Source organism: Lissotriton vulgaris, chromosome 6 (genome assembly GCF_964263255.1).
Source record: "Lissotriton vulgaris chromosome 6, aLisVul1.2, whole genome shotgun sequence".
Classification (NCBI taxonomy): Eukaryota; Metazoa; Chordata; class Amphibia; order Caudata; family Salamandridae; genus Lissotriton; species Lissotriton vulgaris.
Genome location: NC_141694.1, coordinates 1,126,707,544 through 1,126,730,138, shown reverse-complemented (window position 1 = coordinate 1,126,730,138; position 22,595 = coordinate 1,126,707,544). Strand labels below are relative to the sequence as shown.

The following is a 22,595-nucleotide window of genomic DNA, read 5'->3' as shown; positions in this document are numbered from 1 at the left end:
GCAATGGGGTATTTGAATCACTCGAACAGGTTTTATTCTTCTGCCCGGTGTACTGTCAATTCCAATCCAAATGGGTAGGCCCACTATGCAGAAACCTGGGAGTAGGAGAGTACTAAGAGGCTTATAGAATATTGCAGACTAATACAATGCATATGTTCGTATTCTGTACAGCCAAGTTCCTACTGGCTAAGTGAATCAGGCATACCAAGTACTCCCCTGATCGTTTTTCAGTCAGTACTGTATGTCTCCTGCTAAAGCAGTATCGTGGCCCTTGTGTTATCTTAAGTGAACATTCTTCTTTTACATTTTGTAAGTTTTGTACTATATTTTATTTCTGTTTTTAGAGTATTTTACTATGACAAACTTAAGTACAAATATTGATGTCATTTTTATTGTTTTACCATGCTGCTATTGTAACAAATTTTTCTGGTACAAATAATGATGCCTTCTGATCACTCTATTGTGCTGCTACTGTAAATAAGATTGTGATCGATTATTTATAATGCTAGGTCTCATTTGGATCTGTCTGTCAGTGTTTTGTTTTATGGTGTACTTTTTATGATCTACAATGATCGAAATTGATTGATTGGTATGAAGTTTGCCACGTTGAACTCAAAATGGGTGCAAAGGATGGAATCATTCCATTATCTGTTTCTTTCAGTGGACAAGAGCAGTGAATATCATGGAAGTGATCAGTTTGTTTGAGCTTTTCGCTCCACCCTATCAGGTCACTGAAACCTGCCATACTGAGCTCAAAGGGTATGACTTATTTTTTAAAATAAAAAATATGTTTTGTGCAGTTTCATCTAGTTGTCTATTTATTTATTTAGGAGTTTTATATAGCGCTGGCTAGACCCGGAGGTATCAGAGCGCTTTACATAAGGTTACACAAAAGTTACATTACAAGATTACATCAGTTCCAACTAACATCAGATGCTAGAAAAACAAATGCAAGAGCATAGAAGGCGAGATGATTGAAGTGTAGAGGGGAAGGGGGTAAGGGTAAAGGGATAGTAGGGAGATACGGCAGAGAGACAAAAGGAAAGTCTGTCCAAAATCCGGCTGGGTAGGTGAAGGTAGAGGGGAAGTCCCAAAACCCATCTCCTCTATAGCTATCAGGTAGCTCCACCGGGCATTGGCCAAATAGCTCGGTCTCAATGGGAAAAACAATTAAAGAAACACGGGGGGCAAAATAAATGGAGCGTAGAGGGGAGGGGGCATGGAAGGAAAGAAAGGGGGGTATGGGGGAAGAGACAACAGGGAGAGCCGAAATGAAATCTGTCTAACGTCCGACTTGGTAGGTGACGACCAAGGAGGGAGTCCACGGCCTATCTCCCCTATAGCTAAACCAGGTAGCTCCATCGGGCGTTTGACAAAAAAGTTCAGTCTCAATACATTGAGAGAGGAGAGAAGGAGAGACAAAAATAGAGGTATTAAGAAAACAACAAAATTAGTTTTCAATGGAAACTCGGACCTAACCACCATGATACACTGAGTAGTTACCATAATTAATATATACACACATATATAGATAATCTGAACAGCTTTTCTTTTAAGGTTACCATGAACATATTCTTACCAGCAATGTGATGGCCCATGCAATAAAGTGACTCTTGATATACTGCCTGAAAGTTGTGGCTCCCAATTTTCAAGAGCTTGGCATCTTCAGAATATTGTGCTTCTTTCTTTGCTTGAAAGTGTATGATTGAAAACTATGGTCTTAGACACCAAGAGAATCAACACATGATTCACACGTCTTCAGTTTGTACTTATATGCCTTACATTTGACGTTTTAGAATACATTTCAGGGGCAAACTATCTCACACAATGCATTTACATATTTTATGTCTCATAATGCAACATTTCTCTAGCGCTACACAGATGTTTTTTCATTGATGAAATGCAAAGCACTTCATGTCTGTTCCTCAGAATCCATATTCCAAAAAGGACATCATTATCAATCACATTTTCAGCTTAGGACTTCTTGGTATGTTTCTTTGTTGCCCCTCCTTCAAACCTACATCTTTTAAGACTGAAGAGAGTGTTGAAGACTGCAGGGCACAAGTATAATCCTGTTGTAGACTTCTAGGTTATACATAGTTAGTGATTAAATGTTTATTAGTTTCATTTTTATTTGCCATGCAACCCACAATAATCAGGAATCCATCATCTGGATCAGCAAGGATGCTGAAAATTAGTTAGTGTTGCATGAACTACATCTGCAGTATCCCTGAAAACCTGTACATGATCATATATATTGTACCATGTGCACCTCCACTTTGTATCACTCTAGCCAAATTGCCTTGAAATTGTTGTAGACAACGCGATGCCATATGTCTACGTGTCTACGCGTATGTACGTGTGCAACCTATTTAATGCAATAGACTATTCTCTTTTAATTTGACCACTTTTTAACTCTCCTAAAGACCTCAATAATGTGTAATGCAAAGAGGATAAATTTCTTCAGTTGTTAAAAGTGCAGTAAAAGGGCATGGTTTCCGGAGTGCAATATTACCTTGTAGTGCCTCTGATATTCTTTATCTGCTTGTTCAATCTCCAAAACAGGTTCTTTACGAAATACATAAATTCACCAGTTTTTCAGATGATCAGTTTATTGAGAAAAAGATTCCTATTTTGCAATGAGCATACATGCATGGAATGGTGTTAGCCATGGGGATCAATTAAAATTATATATATAAACTTTACACTGAAGATATAAATTATTCTGCCTCTGTAAGTCCAGTGCTAACACCATATAGGAGTTAATTTTTCAGGTAGATTTTTTTACGATAAGGGTAAAAATAGCAGGGCGAGCACTTTAACTATAATAAAAACAAGAAATTTGATTTTTTAAACATTCAATATTGTAGGTTTTTCTAATATCTTTTAAACTTTTAAATGTGAAATCAGGTTTTTTTTTCTGACTTCTGTGGAAGCGATACACTAGTAAAAATAAACTGTATGTTTTCATTACACTTTGTGCAAAACGTTTAAAGTAAATGACAGTTTTACACAGTCTTTTATAATAATGTTTTTACAGTCCTCTATAGTAATAATGTTTTTGCTGCTATCGTCTCCCTGGGACAAGCTTTCAAAGTATTTGTTTTTATATGTTTACCTATTTAATTATTTCATACATTTGCAAGAGAACAACTAAACTAAACTTGTCTATGGCTCTGGTAATTGTTGGTCCTGTGTATGCCAGTGGTAATAACCTAACAAATAAACCATACATGAAGTACATTTTATAGATTAAGCATAGTAATCAGACCACAAAAAAGCAACATCTACAAATATTGTTTACAGCACCTCGCTTGATGGTTTACACATGTCAAAAGCCAAGTTTACACAGCTAGGTCTTTAAAAGTTTGCACAAAACAAAAACAAACAGGTAAGCCTCTTTTGTATATTTATTGTATATTGCAAAGGCGTAAATACACAATTTGGGGGAGCCATGCACTGGTCACATGAACATTGTGCTCAGCAGTATACAGGAATAGTGCGCCATAGCAGCACTGAGCAGAATAGTACATTGTACAGCTTTCACCATAAACGTTGAAGCGATTGACACTCAAATGATTTTACCAATCAGTTTATAATGAAACACTAGTTATATGCAAGTGTCTGGACAAAATGTATGACTGACATGTAACAATGCTGTTGTCTACAAACAGAGCTGTGACAGGTAGTGATTGCCAACGTCCCGTGTTCACTAATTTAACTAGCTGTGAGTGCACGGTCACGTGCGGCCCTTGTTGTTGAAATAGGTTGTTTGTTACCTATGATGGTAGTAAAATACTTGAGAATTCAGGATAGTACAAACGGTTTGGTCAAATGCCGTGCGACAAATGAAAATGTAATCTTTTAACGCATTCTCAAGCTTGTCAACTACAATCTTAACCGTCATTCAATGGCAGTGATTTACAAATGCTAGGCCCTTTTCAGTGGAATATACATTATTTCCTTCAGACTTATCTTAAGTTCAATACTTGTATGTCTAGTAATCTTGAACAGCAACATTTTTATAATACTACGTTTTCACAGAGGTGCTTTTGAATATGGATGTGGTAGCTTGTCTAACAAATGATCTACCCCCAAACCACACACACACACACTATACTCAACAAATGGAAATATTGACCTACAACAACTGCCCACATTCAAAAAGAGTATTCACAAACACAATTAGTGCAAAATATGAAACCCTTTTCCAGGGTACAGTATATATTATTAGTTTTAAAAGAATGCTGTATCATAGAAACCCATAAACTTTGGAGATCATTTCTTTCATTTTTATCAGAATCAACCACCAAAAAGATGTTTTCGCTCATGGAATATGGAAACTTTACCTTATTTTAAGACACCAGGATCAAAACACCTCGGAGGTACATGGCTGATGGCAACATGAATTCATAAATAAACATTTACACAACACACAACTTAACTAGGCATCCTAGTGCTTAAGGGTATATTGAGTAAAACTTCTATGACTTTCTTCCTAATTGCAGGGTAGTTGGAACTCTCCCAACACGTGCACTTTTAATGGCTTAGAATGGAGTAGTCCAAAATATGTCCAAGAGGGCCAGATAAATTCTAGTTTGTCACAACATATGTATACAATAGATTTGTATTTGTCTTGAAAATCAGGAAGAACGTAATAATTTAGAGGATTTGAGGTAAAAAGAATAGGGCTGCTGCCAATATACTGAAAAAAGGCGGATTGTGGGACCTTTTTTAATGTGTTTACACTGCTATTAGATGGTGCTCTAGGGTGGCATTATTACCTCACCCTGTGAAAAAGTGAAGTCCCTGACAATCAAGTGTATCCAGTCCTCTCTCAACCTACACCAAACAACCCTGGCTCCTAATTTTGTGCATAGTGCTCCCCACTTAGACTACCTTTGCATTTAAAAAAATATGTAATGCTATCACAGGAGTCGGTTGAATGTGCAAGAATGTAACATTTTTCTGTTACTGTGTCATTTCCATTACAGTTAAAAAGAAACAACTGAAAATTCTTATATACTCTGAAATGTTCCAATCTGCTACACAATACTAAATCCTAAATCTACACAAGACTTTGTACTAACAGGTGTGTGCTTTTAACAGGCTGTTGAATTAACAAGCATTAGCTGAGGACTATGACACAGTTTTCTATATATTTGCGGTAGAAATGATTCATATTTTTGTTGGTGGTGTTGGTAACAAAACGTACAATTAATCACACTTCGCGATGAATAGACACAATTTATCATCAACATCCAAGTTCCAAGGCGCAATTGTAAGCAACATAATACATTTCCTTAACAGTTGAGGGGATGTAAACAACCCTGTGGAATCAACTGGATAAAGTAGAAACATTTTGTAACTGCTCTAACAGAATTTCCATCAGGGGTAGAGAGACCGACAAGAGCAGATGAATATCAGACACAGTTAAGTAGTGATAAAGAATGCCTGATTGTAGAGGCAGAAGGCCAGAGCGTAAGCGAAGAGACATGGAAGAAAAGAAGTGAATGCGAAGAGATAATAAAGAAAAAAGATAGAAAGGCCACAGATATTAATTTAAAAGTAACAAACAGAAGACAATTCTTAATATAAATAGACTAAAATTAGAAATGCGCAGAGTAAGCACAATTTAGCCGACAGGATCTGATCCTGAACTCAAACACACATTTGTAAATACTATGTAAGATTATTCGATCAAAGCGAAATTAAGATCTAGCAATAGATGGATCGAGTTGTAATAAAAGTACTGGTGCATTAAGAGAACACAAGTGATATTCATTTTGAAACACGTAAAACAGATAAATATGGCTCAGGACTGGACTGACAATTAGATTATTTTTCACATTAGAAGAAGTTCATTAGTCTATCTAAGCAGTATTGAAGAATGGTAAACATCCTTACAAGTGTTGTTCAGCTTTGAAAACATATGGGGTCCATAATTTAAGAGAAACAAACAAACTGTGGAAAATTGAAACCAAAGATAGCAGAAACTATTTTGATGGTTTGAGGGGACACTAAGAGGGGACTCTGAGAGGACTAGGTATTACCGGCAATTGTATACGACACCCTTGTAAAATAACAATTGGATAGGCATCAACAGTACAAAGGCACATTCCAGGCAGTGAGGAAGATGGCACTCTCGGAGCAATGATTTGTATGGATGGCAGTCATTTGATAAAAAACAGAGTGCAATGGAGGAAGTGATAACATCAGCTGCCTGTTGAGACCAATAATAAAGACACCTATATAGAAACCAATAAAGCATTACTGTCCTCTGCTTGCGAGTGTTAATAGTAGTTAAATGTTCACACTGGAAATAAGGGCAGAAGTTGTATGTGTACAGTATGAGGAAAGGGGTACTAACTGCTCGTTGCATCCAACAGCATTTTAGCAACAACCTTTTAACTTTTAAGCTTTAACTCTCACCCCACACAGGCACACATGCTAACTATCCTAGTGTGCTTGATGCCACTGCACCTCTCCCTCAGTGAAGTCAAATTGTTCAAAACAGAGCATTAACACAAGCAATCGCAGCATTTCACAAAGGGTGATATCATGGAGTATGGAGTAAATAAGCCATAATTAGGATGGGTATGAATACTGTTGTGTTTTACCTAAAGCCCCCGAAACTAAAGGACATCTTTTAACTGTAATGAATACATTAAATAAAAACTAAACCACAGAAATTAACAAAACAATAAAGTGAATGAGTTCAGAATCCTAGTCAAAATGGTACCTCTTCTTTGTATTTTGAAGTGTTGCTTTCTCCTTAAAACATAACCCTGGTTAGCTGTCACATACTCCCGTTTAATCTGCTTGTGTGCATCAACACAAAGAAAGAAGACATCTCTTTCAGGTAGAACAATGATATCAAACACTGGAATACAAATCAGTTTGAGGACACGGGTCCCTGTTGACCAGCAAAGATCATCAACAATCCAGTGTCCCAAATTGCAGATTTGGGGTATGTCTTTGGAAAGTTATGTTCGGTTTCAAAGCCGATTGCCAACACTTGTTTATTGCATTCAACTTAACAAATATTACTTTTTAACCACAGAGATAGCTCTGTTGGTGGCAAGCAGTACACTTACAAAAAAAAGGAAAACGTACTGAATGCCAAACAAACACACTCTAACACTGTATTTGATAATTGAAAGGTTTTGCCCCAAAAGCCTCTTGATTACTATTGCATTTTTCAAGAGATAGTATCTGATTACAGCCTTTGGTAAACCTATATCATCACCATCTTGGGAAAAACACATATGGCCAGAAATATACATTCAGGACAGTAGATTAAAAAGACCAGAATAAAACAATCATGGAACATAGAAGATTACTGTGTCATTTGTGATGGGGCCAGTTTAAGAGAACAGGTAAGTCTTATAAAAAAAACACGCATCCTGAAGAGGCTATCTTGAAAATGAAAGTAATAAGAAATCTTCCAATAAAATAGATAACAACCACAGCAGGTCTTGCAAGTTAAGTACAATTCTGTTGGTGATAACAATTTTCGAATGCTCAGTGCGCTGAGTTCCAATTGGAAGAAAATGAAACACAGACAAATGATTTTTCCTCTATTCAGAGGATAAAAGCATAATTAATAACACACTATGTAAACTCTGATAGACCAAACAGCAGGTGGAGACCTTATGCTTGCTAAAACAACATTTTCAATGCATTGTCTGTGTAGGGGTACAATGGTGAACAAAACCTTTTTAAGAAAAGTAGCAATTGTTGCAACTTAATTAAAACCTGCACATTCAACTGTTAAATCTGTGTTTATCAGATAATACACTTAAATTATTCATGTAGGTCCACTAGTTCATAAAAAGGCACTAGACAGCTACCATCATTTTCTAGAGTTCCTAAAAAGAAATTGGGGCATTTGAGCAATAACAAAATCTTAAATTACTGATCAGAAAATTTGAGATTTCCTAACTCCTCTTTTGTAACCTCAAGCACAAATACATGTTAGTCACAGAAGTGCATAACCAAGAGCAATAATGATGTGAAAATCGGCCATGAATAGTGGGCGGTTAATGACATAATTCTACGTTCCACAGACTGTGCATCGCAGGTTCTAGTTAAACTGTCCACAATACATCCATCATAATGTGATAATACTTCTTTCAGCTTAACGTTCAATAGTGACACTGATATTCTGAAGATTAAAATGCAAGATTTAGTGGATTGCAACTACTAATTGTTATCCACAATTAAAATGAACTTAGCTATACATGAAAGCATGCGATATCAAAGATACCTGTGCCTGTCAATTAACACCAGATAATTAAAGTAGCACATTACCTTAACCAGGGTTTAGCACATACCAGCCAGATATTCAGGGATTTACAAAATAAAATGTACAAATAGTTTTTTCCTTGTGTGAATTGTTGCCTGGCTTTGGGAACACAGATTGAATACAAAAATACTTAAAGAATACATTATAATTCATCAAATGTTAAGGAAACAAATTTTCATTTACAATGTTTAAGGTGGGTTTGTTTTAACTATTTTATGAGTTGTCTCGACTGCCTTGTGTATCCCTGAAGAGTACTAGAAATCCACAGGATGATTGTCACCCCATAACCTGTATATCTTTTTATAATTCTTAAATGCAAATGACAAAAGGTTCTCAAACATTTTTTGTGAAATTGCCCACAAGCAAATCAGCTAACACGACCTTCATCCACCTGAAGAATATTTCATATAGCAATATGCATAACCTATTACTTGGAAAGCCACTGTTGATACTGGTATTCTCAATGTAACTGACAGCACAATCTACTGAAGCGTTTGTGTCACACAGCTCTGAGTTTTCTGTGACTTCACTGCGGACTAAATCCAGACTTCGTGAAAACCCTGAAAGACGGTATTTCTGTGACTGTTCTACTTCATATCTATCTGAATACTTTGAAGTCTTTACTTCACTCATATGTGAAATGGCTCCTACCTGTTAACTAAATATTTTTGTAACTCATGTGGGTATCTTTTGTCTCAAACTCAACACTGAAAGTTTAATGTGAATTCAATCTACTTAATGTAGTCTCTGCTCTTACACTGTTTTCTATCAATCTTGACTTTACTCTTTAAAGTACACAACGTTTGGTCTTATAGTAAACATAACTAGACATCGTGGCGTTACTTCACAAAATCCAAGAACTACTTGGGCAAATAATTTAGAGCATTAGTTGAGTGTTCTGCATTCTACACTTCTATGTATGCTCATTTCATGCCTTTCCCAGTTCAAAAATTATATATTGTTTACCAATTCTTAAACATTGATGGACAAGTATTTTTTGTATACCAAAACAACAAAGGTGGTTGGTTGAACTTCAGTGCTGAAATAGGCAATTAAATGTTTGCAAAATACAACAAATTCATTAACAAGATTCTTAGGCATGGACCCGATCACATAATACCAAAACAAAGCAGAATAGAAAGAAGCTTTGAGTAACTTTTTTTTACATTCCGAAGTGGGGATAGTTGGTATTGCAGGTGCTGGATCTCAGAAACAAAGAAGGAAAAAGAAGTGAGATGGCGGAAGGCAAAGGACAAGAAGTAAGAGACCAGACACATAGACCTTCAGGTAAAACTCAAAGGAACATTTTTAGATAGTGCATGTCAAGGCACCTATTGGACATCCATTGGGCCTAGTGATAAGGTGAGTCTCTTGAGTTTACGCAACAACTTGCACACATCTGTTTAAAATACAGATACTGTCCAGAAAATTTGCAGCCGCTGTAGATACAATTTTAACTGCATAACAATGCTGTCCGGAACGTACCTACTTGCATTCACAGTTTTGAAACTCACCATTTGGAAGAAGGGCATATATTATTTAGTCACGTCAGGTAGAGTATCCAAGCATGTGTGATCGGCAGGGATAAGTCAGGATGAAGGGGAACCAAAATATCATGCCGGATTACATCTGTGACATGTTTTTGCTTTGAAATCTGCAACTCACTTTTATGTACCTCGATAACACTTAGTCAAAAGCGAACTTGAAAGCATGCCAATTTAACCTCCACATTCTGGAAATGGGCAACATTAAAATAGTATAAGATATCAAAGATTAATTGATTACAGTTGATGGAAAAGATGTTGAAAACTGTGGCCCTACAGTACTTACCAGGAAATTACGTAAGGCACGAAAGTTGTAGCAGGTCAAGCACGCAGACTTGAGCAATTAGCATGACTTTCAAGTTTTTGCACTCTGGAAATATGTTTCCTTAAACCATAGCCTTTTAATACACAGCTATTTGTGTTCTCCCCCCATAGGTCAACATATTCCTTTATCATACCACTATTTGTTTCCTTTGTACATCGGCTTATTGTCCCATGCAGAGATGTCTTTGTTTTGTCCACACATCACCACAGCTGTATCATTAAGCAAGACATGAAAAAAGAAGGCAATGTGGTCTAGGTACTTTGGCTCGTGCTGTGGTCTCTTTGAAAAGTCAGACTGCCACAGTCCCTTCCAATGGTTTGCATTATAGTCTGTCTTTCAGACATGACACACTTTAATGACCACAAGCAAGCTTTTCCTTCAGTGAGCAGCAACTCTGTCCATCAATTGCTTGCCCGGCTGTCATCATAGTTTTATAAATATTGCTGGTGGGTTCTGGTTTTGCACACTGTCACTCAAGGGAAAGATACTGGAAATTGCCACATCCACTATTCCTTGACAAAGTTCTGGATACAGTTTCCTGAAAAGAAAAGGAAAATATACATTAAAAGTATGAGCAGGCAATAATTCGAGAAAACATATACTTCTTAGCCCCTGGTACATTTCTATCAGATTTAGTTTTAGAAAAATTACAATCAAAGACTGAGGGAGAAATGTTCACTCATAGGCAATGGGAACAGAACACTTTAGCTGTTCAGTCGCGGGATGGGCTTGTTCTGGGCTTCTTCTCTTGCGTCTTGCGTTCGAACCACAACTATATTACCTTAAAAATTGGAAATAAACTAAGAAAGGATGCAACAGTAATATTGGATGCAAAAAAATGCTGCCGCCCACCTGGACTGAATAATTTTGAATGATCTTATTATAGTTATGCTACTCAAAGCCTAAGCAATCTTAAGCTATCATTAAAAGGGGGGAGAGAACATAAGTGGATTTCACAGCTGTGCTCAAAGATTCATTTCAGAACCTGAACTATAGCAAAAATTAAGTAGGGGTGGTTGGAATACTCTCACAAGCATCTCATGTGCAGTTCATTTCATCATCACCAACCAACTTTATTTTGCAATGGGAAAATGCATAAAAGTATACAATAAAAAAGCATTTCATTGCAATTAAAATTACATTTAAAATAAATCTAAAAAAAAATCAATAAAATGATGAATACAGTACAAGGGCCAGTGGGTTTAAAAACATTGGATGAAGACAAGGATATAACAGCTATCATGTTCGAGCAGGTGCATCGATAAAAACAGCAGACTTAAGAAGTGAAAGATGTTGTACTATGCACCTTACGGGTTCTCAGGGCGGCCAGAAAAAAGGAAGCAAAAACGTAACAAACTAATAGCGTTTCTAATTGATACAAAGTGGACAGGGCTAAGCCTGACGTGCACAGTGAGAATTTATTTAAAGGTGGGATGATAAAAATCTTCCCCTCTAGAGCGTACAAGGGGCAGAAGAATAAGAGGTGAAGGGTTGATTGGGGTGCCATGTTGTTACACAGACAAGGTGGTAAATTGTTTACATGTATTATTAGGGTGACGCAGCATTAATAGAATTAAATGCAGTCGAAATCTTGACAAAATAAAACGTTGCTGGTTGTTCTCAATGAACCCTAAATAAGAGAGAATGATTTAATATCTGCAGTATATTATCATAAAACTTTACAGAGTATTTCTCTCTGTGGCCTTCCCACCTCTCTCAAATCGCTTTATTTAGGTTCATTTCCTTTAATCTGGATTCAGGAAAATGTTCACAGAGGGTCGGGGTGTCGTATAAAAAGGCCAGTCCTAGGATGTTTATATTTTTCCTGACATATGCTAGCCAAGGGATTATATTAATGTGGTCCTGGTTCAGGATATCAATCGAGATTATCTGCTTTAGACCCACTCTGCGCCGCTCTTCAATACTGAAAGCCAAAGTGAAAGAGGCGCAAATGTGATGGCATCAGTAATGAATGGCAAACCAATTTCTTTATGTGCAATGAAATTATTACAAGAAGGTGGGACTGGCAGCAATCTTTTGATACATGTGTCTTCAATGGCTTGAAGTGAAGTCACGTCAGTTATTCCCCAAATTGCTGCCCCATATGTAGCGATTGAATGTGTTTTTGCCTGATGATTTTTAGCATTTCTACAACTGACTTGCAGCCCAATTTTTGGTCAAAATCAAAGGACTCACGTCTGAGCTAAAAAAAGGTGATGCATTAAACCCAGATCAGTTGACTGGTGGTGAGTGTTTGATTTGCTCAAACGTTCCGTTCATCATCCCCTTTTGTATCGCTTTTTTTTAAATTATCCCAGGCCTCTTTTATTGCTTTGTTCGCCCTAAGTTGGCAGGGCATGCTCAGACGTGAGTCCCTTGCTCACTTGGCCACTGGATTCAAGATAGCCTGGCTGATGAGGATTACGAATCCGAAACCGGTCCCTTGATGCTTGTTTCTGGTCCAGGAAAGACATGGCTTGGCAGTTCGGGCTGGACTGTTCCCACGAGGCACAGGGTCAGACGGATTTGCATATGGCCATGTCTGAACTGGGGTGGCTGAGTGAGCTAAAGAATGGTGATGGATTAAACCCAGATCAGTTGACTGTGGGTGAGAGTTTGATTTGCTCAAACGTTCCGTTCATCATCCCCTTTTGTATCGCTTTGTTTTAAATTATCCCAGGCCTCTGGTTTAAGGTGCCTCAACCTACTATCCCTATTTAACTTGTCCTTAAAGTGCAAAACACCTCTTGGTTTCTAGAAGAGGTTTGGAGGGCCTTGTGTAAGTTTGCGGAGGCCTGGGAACAATTCTTATCAAACCGCCTATACAGTGCACTATCTCTAGCTGGTTTTGAACGAAAAAGCTGTAATTTAAAGTAATGCAGTAATTTACAAAAGGCTTCAGTTACCAGCCCTTGATTTGAGAACGGGTCCAAGCAGGTGTTAATATCTTACTAGTTGGACGCCATAACATTTGAGAAGAGACTAGCTCCATCAACCTTGCCCCATTTTAGTATAAAACCATTATTTCTAGCTAAGATCAGTTAAGGGTTCTAGTTTTGTTACAGATTTCAGAATCCTGCTACTTATTAGCAAAGGGAAGCATGGCATTGTCACCAAATTCGGTAAAGTATGGCTGTGACTTAAGTATGAACTTAAAAACTCAGAAGAAATTATAAAGTCCAACGTGGAAGAATATTCAGCTCTATAAAAAGTAGGGAAAAAGTTCCCCATGTGTGGGTCTATTGCATTTTGTAAGTTTAGTTGCCATTTCATTAGGATACTATTTAGCACATTGACATGTGTATCGTGATGAAAAGGTAAATGGCGACATCTAGTGATTTACAATTCCACATGGATCCATTGGATCCCGAGTGCATATTTTGGTATTAAAATCACCAAGCAAAATTACAAAGAAGGGTTAGGGCGGAGCTCCACAAGGTCCTCTGCCACGTTATCTAAGTGTAGAGGTGTAGCTTCAGGGTTTTGGAAATAATTATTATAATAGTTCACAAATAACTAGTCCCACTTTGTGTTGCCTTTAATCACCAAGATGTGAAAATAGGGAGAAGTACTTAGGAAGCGCCAAACATTAAGGGCAGCCGTGTTGGAAGTCATAAATAAAAATTGGTGCAATCTCCCAGGTTTCTTGCATGTAAATGATCTGAAAGTCAGTCAAGACGGTAAGCCAGTCCTCATTATTCTGCTTACTGTTAAATCCAGCAATGCTCCAAGTCAGAATGGGGTACATTAATTCAAGTACAACCGAGGTGTGGTCCTTAACGGCCATAATGGAAGGAACTAGGTTCGAACAACTAGGGAGTGCTGTGTCCCCCCGTAGAGGATGTGTGTCACAATCAACCTCAGCACCTGCAGTCATAGATCGAGGGGGATTCTGGGGCATCTGGTGGTTGGCCAACTGCCAAACACAGGAGTCCAATCCAATCCGGAGAGAGGAGCGAACCTGTTGGATGTGCACAGGTAGGTGTGATTACTAGGTGAATGCGTAGTAGCATTGGTCGATGGACCTGATACTACATCTGGGGCCCCCCTGTTGTGGTGAATGCTTGGGTAAGTGTGGTTGCTAGGTGGTTGACTGATTGCATGGCTCGAACAACCTGATGCCACATCTGGTGTCGTGTCACGCTGAAAGGGCTGATTTTTATAAAAGAAACCAGGATTATCCTGGTCCCTGATTTAGGAGCTGAGAAATTAGATCACTAACAAGGTAAGGAAAGTCAAAATTTGAAACACAATCTCCCACCTATACCTTGGGAGACGGACCAACCCACAGGCCTCTCCGTGCCATTAGTAAGTGGTTCTGGATTAGATTCCCTGGCCTCGTATAATTGCATAACCAATGACGCACTTTGGCCATAAGCTGACAGTAGATTCTCTCTGATGGAGTCTCAGTGCTGGGACACTGACCTGTACAAGAACAAAAGGACATGCAGCAGGAGGTAGGTTAAGACTTTGGTACTTGGTGTAGGGAAGTAGGATCGGCTTCTTATGGTAACCCCAGTTGTTTGCTTGATGTTGCACTATTTTTAACTAGTTTGACTGGGATCCTGCTAACCAGGACCCCATTCTATCTCCTTTCTCCCTAAAATGTTATGTCATGTACTTAGGTACACTCCAGATTGGATACTGGTACCCCAGATGCCTCTCATGGGCTGAAGCATGTATTATGCCACCCATGAGAGGCCATGCAAAAAGGAACTATAGGCCTGCCATTGCAACCTGTGTAAGATGGTGCATGCACCACTTAGTTTAGATATAGGCTTACTATATTTATAGGTCACTACACTTAAAACCTATAAGTAACCTCTACAGCAGGCCTTGGCAATCTTGAAGGCAGGGTGCTGGGTTTTACATGAGGGTGCCCCTGCATGAGCAGAGCACTTCTGCAGCCTTCAGAGACCATTCTCCTGGGTTGTCAGTGACGCAGCCAGACATATAGGTAGAAGGTGCATTATATGCTTGCGTAAAATGCTATCTCGAAAACGGCTGCAACAAACCATGTCATGTTTGGTATCAAACACCTTGGAATCATACCTCCACACCGGTAACTGGTGTGGGAGGTATGATTCCACCCAAGATTTGGGGGGTCCTGGTATTCCTGGTACCAGCTTTCTCGACCCAGACAGCACAAAATGGTTGCTGCCAACCAGAGACACATTTCTGCCCGCCTGCTGCTGAACCAAGCTTGAGCAGAGGAAGGCAGCACAATAGGCAACCTGTCAAAGGGAGTTGTGACCAACTCCCAGACAGGATTTAGTGAATTAGAACTGGGTGGGTGCACTTTCAAAGGGCCTGAAAGTCTGCACGAGGGGCATATTTGGTGTCCCTGTGCATAGGCCAGTTCAAACTAGTCCTGGGAGCCATTGGCTCCTGCTCTGGTGCGAAACTGGACAAAGGACATGGGAGTAACCGCCCCACTGTCCTGACCCTCCCCTGGGAGGGTCTCCTGAATCTGTCCAACTCTCTCCCATGGATACAAAAGGGCTTACCTAGCTGTAGGAACCTAGATTCGATGTGGACAAGATTCTGATCAAGAAACCACTGACCTTCAACCGTCTGGACACTCTGGACTTCGACTGGGCCTGACTTCGTCTCCCTCTCCGTCCAAAGCATTGTCTGTGCCTGTGCACCATACAGGCAGAGTGCAGGACCTGTGGACAACTCAAGTATCCCCCTTGGGGTAAAGGAGTCACTCCCCTACATTCGCAGGCACAGTAACGCAACTGACCGGTCTGCTTATCCTGAGCTCCTGCGGACTCCAAAGGCTCCAGCAACACAGGAGGTGGGTCCTTGAGGTCCAGCTGCCCTCTCACCAAGTTTAAGGCCAGAATCCCTTGTGGGGACTGCATTACACGAACCCCTGTGCACTGCGTACATTTGCAAGTGCATAAAATTGTTGGCGTTCCCCAACTAAGCTATCGATAGCCCAACTTCTACGCACATTTTCATACAAAGAACTTCCCCCTCCTCGCACTCTGTGCCCTGCAAGCTGTGACTTTTTGGAACTGCTAGAGGCCCCCTTGTGACTCCTATGCCTTCGGCCTGTGGGTCAATTTAACTGACAACTTGGCTTTTCATGGACTCTGGTTGCTCCAGGCCTGCCCTGACTCTCCTTGCTTTGGTGAGTCCTCTGGTCCTTGCTGGGCAAAACCGTAACCTTCTTTGACCTTTTTCGTGGTTTGCCTCTGCCAAGGCTTGTTGGTGCTCTCGCCGAACACCCACCCCTCAGCACTCGACATCCTTCGAGGGACAGCTCGTATCCGGCTCCTGGTCATCCTCGGTGTCTCCTGGTCCCTGCAGCTGTAGAGTCAAGGTCTCCATCTTCACACTTGAATCACCCGGCATCGGTGGGCATTTGTCTACTGAGCCCCTGGCCACTCCTTAGTGACCCAGACTCTGTCCGCTCTGCTTTCAGGTTCCTTCCATCAAGATTCCAACAGACAATTTTCTTCTTTCCACCAGCGGCATTTCTTTGAAGACTCCCATTGAGAACGAAGGCAGTTTCCGATGCCGCTTCGACCCTATGCACCCGGCTTCCCTGGGATAGGTAAGTCTGGTACTTCAGTATCCACGGGTGGGGTGGCTATCCAACCTTCGATGTTCTAAAGGATTCCTGCGTAATCCACTGGGAAAGGTCCTTAAACTGCAAAACTGCAACCACTACTCTCCTATTGATTTGTATATAGCACGTGGCTGTGTTCTCACACTGCAGCCGTCCTCTGCGGGGTCCCTACTTACTCACCTTGGGTGGTTCTTTGGGGTCCCAGCGATTCTATCTCCTCTAGTCACTGTCTTGACTCGAGTTGTGGTTCTTATACCACTATTTTAGTATATGGTTTTGTCTCCCCCGGGAGCCCACTGTGTATTAGTGCTACTTACGAACGATTATTTCTGTGCTACAGTATTGTGTGCTTTGTTATTATCTGCGTGTAGCAGATACTGTGAGGTATTTAATGTGTGTTATAATAATAAATACATATTTTTATAACTCCTGTGTGGTTCTCCTTTCATTTAACCAATACTATAAGTTGCATTCTGGTAAAACAAGCTGCTTAACATTCCTTCAAGACTAAGCCTGAAGGCTGCTCTCCACAGCTACCACTTGGATAGCTTTATAAGGTTATCTTGGACCTCTTAAACCACCATAAGGGTTGTTTGGACTGGTGCAAGGTGCCCACTTTAATTAGTGGACATCATATACCAGGCCACCTTCTCACACTTGGTCTCCCTATGATTCAGCTTAACACCATCGATGCTAGTGTTATTTTCCTCCTGTGCTGAGTTATGTTGATTCCCATTGTTCATGACGAGCTCAGCTCGTCATGAGTGTATGGAGGTGTACACCATGACGAGCTGAGCTCGTCATGAGCGTCGAAGGAGTTAAGAGCGATGTTAGGGTAGATATGAGATTTATCTCTGAAGCCCTCCCCTGCTTGTTTGGATCTACTATATTCTTGTGAGTCATCTGGGTAGATTGGGTTAGGGGATCTGGGGCTTTTTGCATTAAGTTGCCCTCCCCCACCAGGATGATAGGCGCCGAGGCGGGACCAAACTTATCAGCTTCAACGGTGCTACCCAGCTGGAGGTGGGAAGGCCCTGTGATGGGGACATTGGAAGTACTAAGAGGGATGTGTTTGTTGCGTGAGCTTGAGTGAACAGGGGGACAGTTAGAGTCTAAAATCTCTTGGAGTTTCAGTTTGATTTTATCCAGCCTTAACTGGATGGAATTTAACAATGTGGATAATTTGCACCAATGTACGAGATACTTACCTTCGGTAACGATGTATCTGGTAGAGACAATTCTAGCCGCAGATTCCTTCATGTAGACCAGACCTGTAGACCAGGGAGGTAACCTCGTCCCTACCAGGCAAGAGGACCCTCACAAACCAAACACCAGCAGCCCCAGAAGGGATGTAGGAGAAAGAAGGAAGAGTGGAGGCCCACACACTCACAACAGAGGGACCTAGAGCGAGGACCGGAGAGGCCAAAGCACTCCACTCCACTCCACTCCACTCCACTCCACTCCACTCCACTCCACTCCACTCCACTCCACTCCACTCCACTCCACTCCACTCCACTCCACTCCACTCCACTCCACTCTCAGGGAAGCAGAGCTTCTACCCAACGCCAGGACAGGCAGAGGAAAAAGTTGAAGCCTAAAGGGTCCAAGGAAAGATGCGAGCCCACCCAGAGGGAAGGGAATTGACTAGCCAGAACGGTAGCTACAACCATAAGCCACCAGAAGCATGAAGGACACTGAAGCATTCCAGCTCTCAGCTCAAGGGCAGGAGGGAAAGGAAATGGCCGGACCTACTACCACAAGGGCCGCACATAACCTCAAGAAGCAATAGCAACATACAGAAACGCCATGGAGAACAGGCACCCGAAGGCAACCCGCACTCTCCAGCAGAGCTATATAACAGCTACCACTACCCCACATAGGGTACTGTAAGTCCCAAAACAGAGGAACCCTCTTTGGAAGAACTTCCGCAGCACAGGAACAACAGGCTGCCATAAAACGGAAGGTCAATGAGCCGCTCCCGAATATTCTCAGGGAACACGCCGTTCCGAAACCAAGCATGGCGACTGAGGTATCCATGGCCTGGCCCACCACCTCCGAGATGTCCAGAGCGGAGCGGAGAATAAACGCTGCTAGCTCCCGGCCATCCAAAGCATGATACCGTAAGTCCACCTGAATAGTCTCCTGGGAAGCCGCGGATCCAAGACACAAGGTGTTATGGGCCAGCAGGGCACCACTGGTTGAGGCGAACAGGTTACTCCCCCAAGAGTCCAGCGAGCGGGCCTCCCGGAAAGGCGGAGTCAACAGTGGCGGCAGGGAGGGGAAAGCGGTCCTCAAAAGTAGACTGGCAGCAGAGGGGTGGAGGGAGAGGCACGCCGGGTCACGTGGCGCCGTAAGGAGTAGGTGCAGTAGGTGTTGAGACACCGGTTCCCCTGAGGCAGGACGCCTCCAAGCTCCCGCAGGGAAGAAAGGAGCAAACCCTCAGAGGGGAGTAAGATCTCCCTCCCACCAGAGCCCGGGTAGAGAACCTCCAAGAGATGGTACGCCGGAAAATGAGCAATCGGGTCCCCCATGCGCAGAAGGCCCACAGTCGTGGCCACCGCGTGAGCGAAGGCCGCACCCGCCTCCGTAGGGCCCTGCGGAGAAGAAATCAGCTCCTCAGTGGGTGACGGCTGTAGACTAAGTCGCCCGTCTCCAAAGCCAAGCGGGACGGGCAAAGGCCAGACCTGAAAGCCAGGCAAGGGATCTGTCGGCGCCCCAGGAGGGGAAGGAGGAGGAGAGGCCAGCGAGACCCGCAAAGCCACCGCGTATGTCTCCATATGGACTCTCGACGCCCCCTCACCGGGAAACGGTGGTCGACGTTTCGGTCTGTTCGGCTGTAGTCCATAAGACCATCTTCAGGATGAACACAATTATGGCTGAGAAGCAAACAATGTTTGTCCCATGCGGTTACGCTGCCATTTAACTAAGATTTGAGATATAAAAACAGTGTTCTGCAGCCATCTATCTGTATTCATACAGACCCAGGCTTAGTAACCAAAATATAGGAAATTTGTTTTCCTTCACTACAGTGATTGACCTGCAACAGCAACGTTTTATCTATTATTTTGTTAAAATGCAAATTCATTCGTCAGCTTGAATAAGAGTTTCTCTTCTCAGCCATAACTGTGTTAGTCCTGAAGATGGTCTAATGGCCTACAGCCGAACAGACCAAAATGTTGACCATATCTTCTATTCCTAAAGAACATTTATTTTCTGGAGCACTACGCATTCTCATTGAGAGATCTTTTGCTTATGATTTATTAGGAATAGTTGTTTAGTCAAGTACTGTTAGGCCAATTTGATTTTGCTCCTCTACTTGATTTTGTGCTGAATGATTTTATCTATTTGTATTCCATCTGCAAACAAAATATAAAGTAAGATATATTTTTGAAATTACTAGGTCTTCCCATGTGTTTTATGCTATGATATTTTGTATTTTGTTGTCTAATGACACTTGTGGTTTTTGTTCCAGTAGGACTAGCCTCCTGATTTATCTATGAATAACGAAATATTGTTCGGAACTAAATCCCTTGTAGGCTCCTTTTACCATTTAAGCTATTGCCCAATCCTCCAAGGGTATATTGGGTTTCCCAAACTATTGATTGTGTACTAGGCAGCAAATTGTAATCTTAATTCTCTGGCAGATTGGCAGCCAGTGAAGCTGCCTCAGTCAAGGCCGGGAAGACGTTCGAGAAGGTATATTAAGAGCCAGATGCGTGGCAAAGTTCTGAATCATCTGCATTCTACTTAAAAGGGATTCATTGGCCGATGCTAAGAAAGTGTTACAGTAATAGAGCCAGCTAAAGACCTGGGCTTGAATCAAGGTTTTGCGGACTGATAAGGGAAGCAGCTGGAACACTCTACGAAGAAGGCTCAGAGTGTGGTAGCAGGAGCCGGAGGTGGCCATGACTTGCTCTCTCATAGATAGAGAGTGGTCCAGTCGGACCCCCAGGTTTTTAGCCATAGGCTTCGGGATAGGGGCAGGACCTAGCGTGGGAGGCCACCAGTTTGGCGACCAAATCGTTTGAGCGGTGCCAAATAGCATGATCTCAGTTTTGGAAGCATTCAGCTGGACAAAATTGTCAGTCATCTAACCAGATATTGCTTGTAAGCCCTCCACAGAGATGTTTGGGTGAGTCTATGTCATTATTGAACGATAGGAGTAATTGGGTGTCGTCTGCGTAGGAATAGGGAGTGAATCCATGCTCTCCAATAATTTTGGCAAGGGGGGCTACGTACACATTAAACATGGTAGGGCTGAGGCAAGAGCCCTGGGGTACCCCCTTGGTAAGCTTCAGGGTATGACAACGAAAGGGGCACAGGTTGATCGTTAGAGTGCGCAGGTCCAGAAAGCTAGCAAGACACTTTAATTCCTGTCCCTGCATACCAGTCTCCATCAGTCTGTGAATACGTTTCTGGTGAGAGACCGTATCAAAAGCAGCTGTCAAATCCAGCAAAACCAGTAGCACCGCCCGTTGTTATCCAGTGACAGTTTGATGTAGTCAGTAACCCAGATGAGGGTGGTTTCAGTAGAGTGGTCAAGTCTGAAACCAGACTGGGAAAGATCAAGGATGCCTTGAGATTCAAGATATCTCATCAGCTGAGTGCTGATATACCTTCCAACAGTTTACTCATGCTGGGAAGGAGCGAGACAGGGTGATAATTAGCCAACACATCCGCGGGTACCTGTGCTCTTTTTCTAATCTGTAGCACTTGAGCTGCCTTCCATTCAAGTGGGAGTGCCCCTTCACTCATAGAGGCGTTTAGGATGTTGCAGATGGTGGGGGCTAGAAGAGGGGCGAGAGAGGCAAAAAGAAAGGCTGGCAGTATATCTAGAAGTGAACCAGATTTCGCTGCTCTCAGCAATGCTTCAACTTGTGGTATCTTCAGAGCAGAAAAGTGATCAAGGCAGGCTTCATTGATTCTCAGGGTTGAAGGCGGTAGATCAGAGGGATCCAGGGAATCGATCATAAATTAGATTGATTTTTTCTTCAAACTAATTGACTATGTTATCACAGAGCATCTGGGAGGGAGGAGTCTGCTGGGAACATGCAATGGGGTTAGTAAAAAAGTTAGGAACTTTGTAAAGTTCCTTGGTAGAGTTGCCAGCCTGATTTAGACTTAAGATACTGTGGACTTTCCGCACCTTTTTTATGTTCTTGTTGTAACTAGCAAGTGTGGTTTTATAGGTAAATTTCTCTTTCCCCATTTGGGTTTCACGCCAGATTTTTCCAATTTTTCCCAGTTAGATTTTTCATTACGCAGGTCAGGAGTATATCAGACTGCATGTTTCTTTTGGGTATAGTATGTTGCAGTTTAAACTGTGATAGGGTGTCTAAAGCAGAGGTGATGGCCTCATGGAAGACCCTGAGCCTATTATCAATATCCATAGGTTCTTCAAAGGAGGGGGGTACAATATTTTTACTAAAAGAATTGGGCGTAATTTTGTGCCATTGTCTTCTGAGATTGCATGTGGGATAGGAGGGGAAACAATTCATTTGAAAGCCACTAATCTGAAAATAAATCAGAGCGATCTGACCAGATCACTGGGCGAGGGGGTTCTGCAGATATATAGGAAGAATAATGATGTCCAAAGTATGGCTGACCGAAAGGGTAGGGCCTACATTGAGCTTTACTAGGCCTAAGGAAGCCATATCAGCAAGAAAGTTAACGGCATCAGAGTTCACACGGTCCTCAATATGAATGTTGAAATCCCATTAATAACATAAAAGTGTTTGGTGGAAATAGTGTGAGGGGCAATTTTCTCCATCATTTTGAGATTAAAATCTTTAAGAGGCCCTGGGGGGCAGTAAATGAGCGCACCATTTAGGCAGTCTT

General features: G+C 41.6%; 1 protein-coding gene across 1 annotated transcript in view; it reads right to left on the bottom strand.

Moving 5' to 3' along the window:
• Positions 1–3,392: 3,392 nt before the first annotated feature.
• Positions 3,393–22,595, bottom strand: part of TTL (tubulin tyrosine ligase) — a 192,177-nt gene continuing 172,974 nt past the window's right edge. Inside the window, exon 7 of the mRNA XM_086927220.1 lies at positions 3,393–10,715. Coding sequence (XP_086783346.1) covers positions 10,601–10,715 — 115 coding nt within the window. The 3' untranslated portion in view covers positions 3,393–10,600. The remainder of the gene's footprint in view (positions 10,716–22,595) is intronic.